This window comes from Pinus tabuliformis, chromosome 1_1 (assembly GCF_031772625.1).
Source record: "Pinus tabuliformis cultivar Carrire ecotype Pingquan chromosome 1_1, CPIR1, whole genome shotgun sequence".
Taxonomy (NCBI): Eukaryota; Viridiplantae; Streptophyta; class Pinopsida; order Pinales; family Pinaceae; genus Pinus; species Pinus tabuliformis.
Window position 1 is genome coordinate 941,541,569 of NC_142297.1, and position 13,634 is coordinate 941,555,202.

The following is a 13,634-nucleotide window of genomic DNA, read 5'->3' on the forward strand; positions in this document are numbered from 1 at the left end:
TGTTTATATGGTTAAATAACTTTAGTAATTAAACAAATAGGCGAAACAAACCAGAGAATACAGATAAAATTTCTAACGGGTAATACTTAGAAATTTCAATAGTATCCACTGCTATATCTCACACATTATGCTCTTACCCCTTGAGCCCCAAGCAATTAATTAAAGAAAAATCATAAAATGAAAAATGCATATAAAGAAGGGTGGAAAAATAAAGGTCAGGGCATCTCATGTAACACGATTTCTCCCTCCTATACATTATATACCCAAGTGTATGCTTCCCTTTTACTAGCTACCCTTGTACCCCAGCATGTGGCCTAGGGCTACCCATTTTCATACCCTACTCCATTCATCTCTTTATAACATGCCACCACCTTTTAAAGGATGTACCTTGGACATATTATATCCTTTAGAAGTAGAAACCAATTAATCGAATACTTGGTTAACCCCATTTGGAGCTTGGAGATATTAGCACATGCCAAAGCCCATTATGGAAGGGCATGCCATTATGAAGTACCCACCTATTGTCCATGGTTCCTAAGCTATTTTACTCGATTTCCTTGATGACTTGTTGTACTGGAAGGCTAGAGGATGCATTGGATCTTATGCAGGATTGCAGGTGGTCTCCCTATACAGGGTCCTAACCCTCCAAAGGGCTACATTGGCACATGTAGGGTGTGTTGTCATCCATGGACCTCCACAATAGTAGACAACACACCTGGATCCCCAAAGATGTTCAGAAATTGCTCGCGATTCACTTATTGGATGAGGGAGATGCACCTGGTTCACCTTTGCCCAGCTAGCCCCATAGTTGTACCATGCACTTGGCAGATGACCCAAGACTTGTCTATTGTGACATCACTTACACCATCATCTGAGCCATTATAGATTGTCTACAAGCATGTTCCTCTTACTTGGAGACCCATGAGATCACTTGTGTGCCTTCACACCGATTGGGAGCACCACAGGTTTATTATGTGGAGAACAAGGGGCCAACCCCTTGTCCATCATTTTGGAAGTCCTATTCATCATTATGGCACTTATGGACTTCATCAGGCTTCTTAGAGAGTCCAACGACATGCATTATTGATCATTCGACCTCTTGAGAAGCTTGGTATTTTGTTTATGAGTTAGTTTGGTAGGCTTGTCACCAAAAGTTAGTTATTTGCACATTATTTTTATTTTATGGGTTAATGTAGACTCAAATAGCTAAATCAAACTCATTCGGAGGGTATAAATACAAATGATGAGAGTTAATTTCTCATCATCACTTATTTTTGACTTGTATCTCTCTTGAGATTTTCGCTGTTCCTTCTTGGTGGACAAAATTTTGGAGCATGGATGAATTTTGATGTATGGATTGTCTTTTCTTATCTTGGAGCTTCATGATTGGCAAGTCTATTGGTGGTTGGATATATTCTCTCAAATATAAGTGTGAATTTAATGTTATTATTCTTTTAATTTGTCACATGCATTGATGATGAGATTTTCGCTATATTAGGGCTAGTCATGGCATGGATTTACTGCGAAATTGTGGAATTATGTTTCTATATAGCATATCTCTATGTATGGGCCATGCATGTTGAAAAAATTCTCCTAGGGATAATTCTATGGTTGAATTTATCTTGACAAGCCACTTCACCTTGCAAAATGAAATATAAAATCTTTTAAGGTCACTCGCCTTTGCCCTAATGACAAACAAAGTTAATCTTAAGGCCTCCTTGATCTAGAAAGAAAGTCTCTCTTCATATTCTTCTTGACAACAATCTCCCCAAAGGATTAGGCATTGGTCTACCATAACGTGATCACTTAAAGAAATATTTTTCTTCACCTCTCCGTTATTTTAGGTCTAGCCACATTTGGGCTCCTAGGGTATCATTTTCCTGACAAACTACCCATATAAAAACTTTGATATCTTGGACTCAACTGCATTGGTGTCTCTCCTAGGCCTCCAAATTTGAGGAAATTCCGACGGTGGGGTTGTGAGATATCCCAAACCCTAGCCTCGAGATTGGTTTTTGCCCTAAGTTTCCCTACGCTAGTTCCTCATAGGGATCATTTTACACCTTCAATTGAAAATCAATTCTTTGATCCCTTTCTCCTCCTTGTTTAGGTCAAGTCTATCATTGGTTAGTAACTCCTTCCTCTTGACCTAACCTGGGTCCACTTGGTCCCATGTGGTCCCATACCTTTGAAAAGTGAACTCTTCAAAAACCATTTGGGAAACCAAGCAAAAAAGATTTTTAGGTTTTTGGAGGCCCCTTTACAATTCACATTCCTTAAACCTAGCCCTTAAATACTCATCCCCCTCTCCTAAAAAGCTTTGTGCCTTGCTTCAGAAGCAAGCAAGTCCCATTCTTGAGCCTCCCTAGGACAGGGTCCCTGATATCACTTCACACCCATCTTAGTTGATCTATCCTTTATAAGTGATTCTCTATATATTGGGTCTCCTCCCATCGGTGAAAGTCCATAAAGAGTAGGAAGCTTTAGCTGTGGTGACAGTGGGCTTTAGCTTCATTGTTGCTCTTGACATAGCAAGTGCCCCTTTAGGACCCCGTGCTAGTTTGAGCGGTAACAGGGTCCTCAGGAACATGATGAGTACGATGAAGGGATGGTTGGCATGAAGGATCATAACACATAACCTTCTTTTCCTCATTACCATATTCAAAAGGGGGAAATGACCTAGGCTCATCATCATTAATGATTGTACATAGAGGAATGATGATAGGGTCCATGGATGACTCAAATACACCTCCAAGATCATAACGAAGGTAGGGAAAGACATGGTTATTATTGATATCATCATCAATGTCATAGATAGGGTCCTCGTCAAAACTATGGCTCGTGATCTCCCACTTGCCTACTTCAATGTGCGAGTAATCACTAATATCAACGTCTAAGGGGTTAATGTGGTCATGTTTCTTAAGGTCCTTGATATGTACAATGTCATAGATAAAGCCCTCGACAAAGATGGGGCTATCTTCAATTTTACTTTCTAAGGAACCCTCTTCATCAAACTCCTTATCTTGCCCCCATTCAAGATCTCCCTTAATGTCTTCATCAATGACCCATCTTGATGATCTAGAAAGGGATCCTCTTCTTCCCTATGATCCTCCTCATGTTCAATGAAGGCTTCCTTTTGAAAATCAACATTTAATGTTGGGCAAGCTTGGTCCTTAGTTTGATAATGCACCATAAAGTTATCAAAGAGTGCTTCAATTGATGAAATACTCGCGTTGGAGGAGAAGGCATTAAAGGATATTCTACTTCTAGGAGAATGTGTTGCATCTATGCCACCATCTCCATAAAGATAGGTAACTAGGGGAAGAGGTAGAAAACAAAACACTTCAGTTTCCCCTTTTTCCTAGGAGTTGCACCTTCCACCTTAGGCTTAGTGTCAGCACTGTGAAAATTTGGAAGGCCCAAATTTCTACTACAGCAATTGATTACATTTCTTTTATTTGTTATTTGTTGTTTCCTATAGTAAACATCGAAACTAATACACAGCAACCTTCACCATTTAAATAAAATGCGGAAACATGAAATTGGAAAAGAAATAAATATACAACACATCTACAAAGTTATTTTTGGACAATTGTCCCCGAAAAAACTGATGCAGTAGCTGAGGGTTTTATTGTTAAGCAATATTAATTTTGAGTACATTTTGTTGGATGCCCAACTGGCTATCCGATACAGAGAGAAACTGGCACTGATATGAACTGGAATTGAGCCTCTGCATACTGGGGACTGCGCAGCTCCTCCTTCTGAGCCTCTGCTGGCTGGAAATTTTGAATTTCTGCCTCCCGGTCTCACACCCCTGCTCTTGGCTTCTGAAACTCGATTTCCTCAACAAGAATTCAATCTCCCTCTAGGCTCTGTGCTACCACTGCATCAGCGCTGTGTGGGCCAACATCAGCCTCTCTGGACTTCATTCTGCCCTATCTACCTTGTACTCTCTGACTAGTAAAACTTCCCTTCGGATACTATCCCTATCTCTCACTGCAAAAGATCACTTAGAATTCCTCTCCGACAGCTACTCTACTTAAGAAATTCAATCTTTTGATCTTCACTCAATGTGTTCTCCAAGTGCCCATCGATGTCCTTCTTATAATCCTCTAGTTCAAAACCAATGGCCCAGATTAGATTCTAATCAGTGGCTCAGATCATTTGGAATCGATCTCTATCTTCTTCTAGAAGTTTCACCCACTATTAGATTAATACCCTTTAATTATTTTAATTTCCTAAGTTTGAATAAAACTGTCTCCTGGTGGAATTTCCCAAAACGATTTCTGCGTATTGGAGAATGCATGCGTCTAAGCCTCTTTGCAAATTTTGAGACTTAAAGCACATCTGATGATACCAGAAATCAACACTCCCTCTTAGCGAGGAATGTGCTCTAGCAATGCACCCTGTTCTGTAACATCTCCCTCTACGTTGTTGATGTTTGACATCATTGCCCACTACATATTGCGAAAATGCTACATATGTACTACTGCTGGCCCTGCCACTGCCAACACTACATTTGTACTGCAACTCCCTATCAAATTCTGCATCTGTGTTGCTACTGGCACTCGCACTGCCAACACTGTAACCTTCTCCAACTGCTGTTGCTTTTGTATCAGCAACGGTAAAGCATCCCAAATTACCGAACAAGTGTTCAGTATGATGTATCTCATTGCTGGAGTTTGACTGCTGCTAGTCCCTACATTTACCCTCCGAAGCCTCTGCGCTGCTGCTGACCTCTGCTCTGTGCCAACTGCACCGTTGCCAACTCTGCTCTACACTGTTCAGTCTCTAGCACTCCTAGCCACTGCAAATGTCACCTCGGCACTTCTCTGCACCAATTGACATTGATCCATCCTGCTACTTGTGATCTGAGCTCTCATAGCAAAGAATTGATCCGAGAGGTGGGCTCCTCAGGGATCCTGCCCATCTGCAGTCCTTTCCAACTACAGTTCTAGATCACCCCACCTTGCTCCTAGAGGTATCTGGGATGTCATTTCCAACTCCTCCTCGATCTTTGTGGGTGCAGCCTTTGGATCATGCTTCTCATCTTTGTCCTTCTTTTTGAGAGGACATTGTGTTGCATAGTGACCAAATTCACCACACCTGAAGCATTTAATCTTCGAAACTTCCTTCTTTCACCTCCCTTGGTCCTGCTGCCCCTTGGATGTGAGCGCTGCATTCTCTTCCTCCTCATTGGGATTTGACCCACTGTTGTTGCTTCCTTCAAGTTTACACTTGACCAAGTCTCTCCTCAACACCTCTTGCTTAAGAGATACCCACATTCCTTCCCACTCCAGCAAGTTCTACGTGCCCAAGATGCTCTGGACAAATACTTGCCACTCCTCTAAAATTGAGTTGAGGGCCAGTCTTACCATCTTGGAAGGTTGAGTTGTAGACCCCACAACTGTTAGTTCATCTCAGGTCTCCTAAAGCTTTGCAAGGAAAGGATCAATGTGTTCCCCCTTTGGCATCTACATGGACCTCATCTTCTGCTCTAAGTACATCTTTCGTTGCTCAGAAGATCCTTGATATATCATCAACAATGCATCCCACATCTCCTTGACAGTCCCTCTGCCAGCGATGTTACAGACCACATGATCCTTCACTCTTTCGAGGATCATTCTCTTTGTCTTTGCCATTTCTCCCTTATACTTCTTGAGTGAACCTGGATCTGCGAGCACAACTACCACACTGTCAACATAGGCCTTGAGAAAATGTTCATCCAGAAGGCATGACATCCTTGCCTTCCAGATCACATAGTTGGATGCACCATCCAATCGATCCAGATCTCTTAACCCACTCATTTTTGCCAATTGAAAAAATTCGAATGACCTCCTCTCTCCTGTTGTTGCTCAACAAATGAGAATTTGAATTCCCTGGCTAGGAATTCCTTGAGAAAGAAATTCCCTCAAGTGTCTCTTCTTCCTTCTAACGTCTTTTTGCCCAGGAACTGCCTATAGAAAACAGTGTCACACCAGAAACCCCTTTGCTGAAGCTACTGTCGCGTTGTTCCCTTTGCTGCTGACAAATTTCGATCTGGAAATCCTACCTCTCTGTCGAATCACTCAAAGAGAGATTTACCACAAAAATCTTTCCCTCCTCGCCTGAAGAGTGCACTCCCTCTAGGAAATCGATTTTCTCCCTATGCAACACTTCGACTTCCCTTCTTCCTTCAATGTTGGGCTCTTCCATCACTGCTCTCTTGTTTCACCTACAGCTCTGATACTGTGCGAAAATTTGGAAGGCCCAAATTTCTACTGCAACAACTGATTACGTTTCTTCTATTTGTTATTTACTGAACAAAATTATTTATTATTTCCTACAGTAAACACTGAAACTAATACACTGCAGCCTTCACCATTTAAATAAATGCGGAAACAACAAACTGAACAAGAAAGATATACACAACACATCTACACAGTTATTTTTGGACAAATATCGTCGGAAAAACCCAGTGTAGGAAAATTGGTGCAACAACTGAAGGTTTTATTATTAATTAGTGGTAATTCTGAGTACAATTCGTTGGAAGCCCAACTGGCTATCTGATACAGAGAGAAACTAGATAAAACAAGTAGTGAGATGATCTCACCTTGTCATTGGAAGAATCGACATTGATCAGAACTAGAACTGAGCCTCTGTGTCCCTTCTGCATCAACCTCTGCGTAAAATTGCGTCACCTTTGTTGGTGGCTACACTCCTCTTTCTGACCCTCTGCTGGCTGGAAACTTTGAATTTCTGCCTCTCATTCTCACATCCCGGCTCCCAGATTTTGAAACTTGATTTTCTTAGCAGGAATTCGATCTCCATCTAGGCTCTGCACTGCCACAGCGTCAACTTTGCGTGGGCTAGCGTCATCCTCTGGAGTTCGTTCTACCCTCTCTGCCTTGTACTCTCCGACCAAGAAAACTTCCATTCAGATACTATCCCTGCCCCTCACTACAAAAGATCACTTCGAATTCCTCTATGGCAGTTGCTCTGCTTCAGAAATTCGATCTTCTGATCTCCACTCGATGTATTCTCCAAGTGCCCATCGATGTCCTTCTTATAATCCTCTAGTTAAGAACCAATGGCCCAAATTAGATTCTAATTAGTGGCTTAGATTATTTGGACTCGATCTTTGTCTTCTTCTAGAATTTCACCCATAGTTAGATTAATACCTTTTAATTATTTTAATTTCCTAAGTTTAGACTTAGGCACCGATTAAAAATAATTAATTATTTTAATAAAACTGTCTCTGAGTGGAATTTCCCAAAATGATTTATGGGTATTGGAGAATGCATGTGTCTAAACCTCCCTGCAAATTTTGAGACTCAGAGTACATCTGATGCTACCAGAAATCAGCAAACATGCCCATCTATTACTTCTAAATAAAAAGTGCCAATTGGACCTTTGCCCATAAATGGGGTAGATGGAACCATTGATATCTAAGTGCATCGTGATTATCCTTGTAGTGTTTAGATGTCTCATGATAATCTCATTAGATACATTTATTTTTGTTTTCATGTTCTCCCATATTATCCTGATATTTATTTCAGTGTCAATGTCTAATGTACCACTTAATATCTTATACATCTTATAGTGTACTTTTATTTTCATATTTATGTGATAATGTGTTTGTTCGATGTTGATGTTTCTTTAGAAGTTTAAAAAATTGAAAAGAGTGATTACTTTTATATTTTTTCATAGTTACACAGGTACCACTCCCAGGCATTGGAAAGCACGTACATGGGTACCACTCCCAGGCATTGGAGAGCACGTACTCGAAGCTCCCTCGCTCTTGGGAGCTTGGGAGCTGATCGGAAACGCTCCAAAACCGTTGGGAGCTTCAACGGGTACTTTGGAGCTTTCTGGGAGCTTCACTGCAACCAATTTTTGACGTTTTGGGAGCTTCACTGCAATGAATAAGTGCAAACATAGGTGTATTCGACATTGCCAGCTTGGGTGCTGCTTAAACTGATGGCACTGTGTGAAGAAAAGGGTATGCCGCTAGGTTTAGATTGGGATATGGGTCTGGAACTAAGAGAAACAACTTGTTTATGGAAAACCCTTTTATCCAAATGAAGATGAGACATCTGGCCAATCCTGATCTTTTTCATGGGAAAGCTATTTATTCTCCTCATATATGTGGATGGCGAATGGATATAAAATAATTTAGGAAGATTGTTGGCCACTGGCAAAACCATCATTATCACCCACACTCAATGGACAAAAGATGGAATACTAAAGAAAAAAATAGTTGAAATGATGAAATATAAATATTATTAAAAAGCAATTTTTAATTTAATTTTCATATTTATTTAAGTATAAAATATATATTAACTTGGAAATTTATAATTTTATTACACAAACTCTTTTTAAAATAACATTGGATTTAAACTCTATTGTTTTAATTTTTTTTAATTACTATTAATATATATTTTATTTTTTCTTATCTCTATTATAATTAGATGTAATATATATAATATTGGTGAGGTTACATCAAGGGCGAAGAATTGAACCAATGACTTAACATATAGTGTTGCATGAAATCACCTAATAATCAAGTAATAACAATCTTTTTTCCGGTTTGGGAGTTCTGCATGTTTCTTTGCTCTGAAGGAATTTGATTGAGAAATTGTTGATGGATTAATATTTTGATTTTTTTTGGCAATGTTTCAAAGTTCAATCTTTTACATGTTTCTTTGCAAGATGGAATTTGATTGGCAAGTTTTGGATGGAAATAAATAAATTATTTTATTTTTATTTTTAATATATATTAAATTTTAATATATTATATTATTGCCGCTCCCAACTTGACGTTTCTTGTAAATTTGGACAATACTTCTAGCCGTGCCGGATACTCGTTCCCGCGCATATGAAGACGTACCGGAAACTTGTTCAACATAGTATTGTTTGTAATTTTCCTGATAATATCTGATATGTTTCCCGATCTTGCCAATAATTTATATTTCTGCCCCAGTGATAAATTCCTAATATGATAGATGTAATACTGCTGTGATGTGCACTTTTTACAACATTAATATTACATTGTCTAGTGTCTCCACTTTTGTGCATTTCTCATGAATTTAATTGCATTGTTTTCTTACAAAGAAGGATACAACTGAACAGTAATCGTTATGCCATTGTAGTTTGTGGGTAATGGCATATAAATCAGATTGACCTTTCTATTATGTTCACCATGACTGATTGCCTCCAAATATTGCTTTTATTGCAAAGAAGAAAAATATTAATAAAACTTCAGAAACAAGGATGCTTTTAGAATCTGAGGCAATTTTCCTCAGTATACAAAACTCTAAAGCATACAGTCTACTCAACTCTTTGTCAAATTAAATTTTCAGTGACCTGAAGCTCAGATTCTTTCTCTTCCAATAACTTCTGCAAGTTTTCTCTATCCTCAGCAAGCCCCTCTAGTTGTTCTTGTAACTTCCTCTCTCTTTTCTCTTTCACTTGCATATCCTCGACAAGCTGCAATGGGGAAACAATACAAGGAGACAATATATTGTAGCCTGCCAACATAAGATTGCTTGTACATAAAATAGCACAGATTTAGCCTTTTGTTGCAGATTCTTCTGAAATAAGAGATCAACTTACTTCATCTATTCTTTTCTGGGAAGACTCAAGAAGTTTTGCCATCTCATGGAGATGCTTCTCATAGACTTCAACATGAGGGCGTTTCACATCTGATGGTAACCCTGTGTTTTCGACAGGACCATTTGAAATGGATTGAGTCCTTGCAAGGCGCTTTATCATCACATCATTTATGTGTGTTTGCAGTGCCACACACATATCTTCACCCTGCATAGTTGGTCAATGGAAACTAAACAACTAGTTATTAATTTATTAAAGAAAAAATTTACATCTGAAACTCTCTACAAACCTGTTTAGTCTCAAATTGGAAAACACGCAATGCTCCTGCAATTCTCATTTTGAAAAAGACTGCAGAAGTGCTACTACCAAATTGAATGATGTCACAAAGTTCAGCAGAATGTAAATATTCCTTTGGAACTGGCCGAAAGAAGTGGACCTGCAACAGGAATGAGACCTATGATTAAACATGTTAAATGAAAATATGTTTGGCATAAACAACAGCCTCCTATGAACATGATGATTAAATTGGAATGTATTACAAATGCAGGGACATTAGACCGCACACCCTGTCGTGCAAAAACATGGAAATGACAGATAGAGGTCCACCCAGCAAGAGTCTAATACATTTAACTCTATAACTTTCTCTAAGCACTGTAGTTTTCAGTTTTGGATCTTATCTGTACATGGTATTTCTCCACATATTGATATCTTTGAGCAAAAGTATTCCTGTTAATTTCATTTATTAACTAATATGGGAACCATCCCAAACACATAACCATGGATGCATTAATCCTTCAACTAGTTTAATGATTTGGTAACACAAGCAAAATCTTTCTTCGACGTGACAGTGCTCCACAGATTTTCATAAAGCAAAGCAGCTGTAAATATCATTAATATTCCTACATTTTTTATAAGCCTCGTAACAGTTAATGGGAGCTTACTGAATGAGGGGTCAGGGAAGATTCAATTCAGTTGTTCAGTCCCCACTTAAGAACATTCTCTGTATAAAGCAATGAATGACGAATCATTTTGAATCCATGCATGGTACCAAGATATGTTGTCTAATATGAATATTAACATTTTCTTTATATTTTGAATCACAGAAAAAGAAATACACAAGAAAGCTAGACCATTTTTAATAATATCTTTCACATTTATCTCAAACAAAGAATCCATAAAGAAGGTAGGAATCAATTATAGACAGATTAATGGTATGAATCACTTTGAAATAGCACCCAGAAAAAGTGAAACAGTGATTGGCCAATTTACTTGTTCAGGTTAAGGGATTTCTCACTTTCAGCTAGCTGGGCGTTTTTCTTGTCTTGAACTAGGTAACTGGCAGGAAACCAAGGATTTGTAAAAAATATTGATGAAACTATTGCCATTTATGTCATGGAAAAAGACAAGATCATATTCTGTTCATAATGATAATTAAGGTGGAATGTGGACAATCTGCAATATTTTATATTTGTAATTTTGTACCTCCTATGGTAGGAGGCATTTGCAATCTCACCTAACTGTTAGAGAGCTCACACAGTATTCTTCAGAGCACTAGTATTAGAAAGGTCATCATTACTGTTAATGGCCAGGTCAAGACCTCTGAAAAGTTCATAGCAGCGTAGTTTGGTAAACTACTTATATGCAAGCATGTCTCATCCATGTATTGAGCAAGTCCACAGATGTGTTAAGGTTGATTTGTTCACATGGCTGCCTCACACTATCAATCTTGTTGGTAACATCAAAACTTTGTGCAACATCTGAGGTATATGAACCTCTCAAATGCTTTTTTTGCTGTGCCAAGCACCAGACCATCATGCTAAAGACCGCCCACAAAGAAGAGTCCACAATGTGAAAATTCCAAAAGTGAAATCCTATTGCAGAAACTGGAATTAATTCTTCTAATTGTTAATTAATTTAACAATTTATTTTCTATAGCAAATACCAAATTAATCACACTGCAACCTTCACAAATAAAACAATGGAAATAAATAAACTGAGAAAATGCTAGAGCACACACAATAAAAATGACACCATTATTTTTGGACAATTGTCCCCCGAAAAACCCAACTTGGGAAAACCAGTGCAACAGTTGACGGTTTTATTATTATGCAGTAGTGAAATTCTGAGTACAATCTATGGATGCCCAATTGGCAATCCAAATAGTAAGAAAATCTGAGCAAAACTATCTGAGGGAATTACCCTTCTTCCACAAGCAATTCCGGCACAGCCTCTCTTTAGAAACTCATCCTCCTGGACTCTCTGCGTCAGCCTCTGCGCAAACCCAATGACGTCTAGCCTCTGAACTACCTCTAATGAAGTCATTATGCATGTCTCTGTTGAGGATATCACTTCTCTGATGACCCTCTGCCCGACCTCTAGAACTAAAAAAAATTTTTCTCAAGCTAAATCGAATTGCTTCTCTAAAGAAACTGCACAGTCCTCTTCGCTACCTCACTAGGAATAACTCGGCCTCTTGCTACTGCCTCTCCATATTTGGAAAACATCCTCCAGATCACTATCTCTACCCCTCACTGTCTCTGCTTTGATCTCTGGCTCTCCGACATCTGTTGCTACTCTCTAGAAACCGATCTGCCAAGGAAATCGAACTGTTGGTGTATCTTCTCCGAGTACCCATCGACTTCCTTTTATAATCTACTGTTGGAACACCAACAACCAAGATTAAAACTTAATCAATGGTTAGGATCATCTTGGAGTCGATCCATGTGATTTTCTAGATGATTCGCACTTTGACTTAATTAATTATGATTAATTAACCATATTCCCTAAGTCTAGACTTAGGAAATATTTAGAAATTGGTTAATAATCTAATTAATCCATTTCTAGGTGGAATTTTCAGAAATGATTTCTGGGTTTTGGAGATCTCATGAATTCTAGCTTTTCCACCAAATTTTGTGCCTAGAACACATCCGATGCTATAGAACTAACACTTCCTCTTAGTGAGGACTATGTTCTCTCTTTAATGTTGCACATCCTGCCACAACACCCTATCTTTGTATCACCTCTATTACGTTGCTGGTGTTTGGCTGTTGCTGCCCACCAACTACTGTGCAATTTGATGTTCTATCTGTGTTGCTGCTGACACTGTCATACTGCTGGCAACTCTGCATCTGCACTGCAACTCCCTCTTATCTGTTGTTGTTGCAACAAAGAAGCATCCAAAATGTTGAACCAACTATGTTTAGTATGATGCATTTGTCTCGTGAGTCCTAACTGCTACTAGCATATGCACTGTCACTAAAGAATCTGTGCTATTGTTGACACTGCTACTAAGCCACCTGCTCTGCTGCCAACACTGCACTGTGCTCGTCAACATCTGTCAGCCACTAGTATGTAACAGTTACTCTAGTACTGATTGCGTCAAATGCCACTGATCCATCCTGCTATTGAATATTGTGGGCCCTTGTAGCAAGGTAATGATCCATGAGGTGGACTCCTCAAGGTCCTAGCCCAAATTTGTAGCTCTCTAAGGCTACAACTCCAAGTCACCCCACCTCACTCTTGGAGGTATGGTTGCCAACATTGCGAAGTCTTCCTTCAACCTTGAGGACAACTTGTCGATCTCAGTTGACGCTGCCTGGTGGTCATGCTTCTCCAACTTGTCCTTCTTCCTGAGAGGACACTACATGTTGTAGTGACCAAGCTCACCACATCTGAAGCACTTGACCTTTGATAGGTCCTTCTTCCTTCTTAGTCACCCCCACCTTTGACTGAGACCCTTTAATGCGAGGTCCACATTTTCCTCCTCCTTCTCCGCCTTTGATCCACTGCTACTACCGCCATTGATGGAGCTCTTTAACAGAGCTCGCCTCAACTCCTCCTGCTACAAGTCTGACCACATCCTGTCCCATTCTTGTAGCTTGTCTATACCCAATATACTTTTGAAAAACAAGCCACTCCTTAGAGACATTGTTTAGTGCCAATCTCACTAGCTATGTTGATTGAGGCACTGCCCCAACAACTGCAAAATGGTCTCAAACCCCCTGAATCCTGGTGAGGAAGGGATCTATGCCTTCCCCCTTCTG

The 13,634-nt window shown here is 39.4% G+C and overlaps 1 protein-coding gene across 1 annotated transcript in view; it reads right to left on the reverse strand.

The window, feature by feature from the left end:
- The window catches only part of LOC149217575 (kinesin-like protein KIN-14I), a 412,787-nt gene that overhangs the window by 203,439 nt on the left and 195,714 nt on the right, over window positions 1–13,634 (reverse strand). Inside the window, exons 13-15 of the mRNA XM_089391383.1 lie at window positions 9,881–10,027; window positions 9,595–9,798; window positions 9,346–9,468 (exon numbers count right to left, since the gene is read on the reverse strand). Coding sequence (XP_089247509.1) covers window positions 9,346–9,468; window positions 9,595–9,798; window positions 9,881–10,027 — 474 coding nt within the window. The remainder of the gene's footprint in view (window positions 1–9,345; window positions 9,469–9,594; window positions 9,799–9,880; window positions 10,028–13,634) is intronic.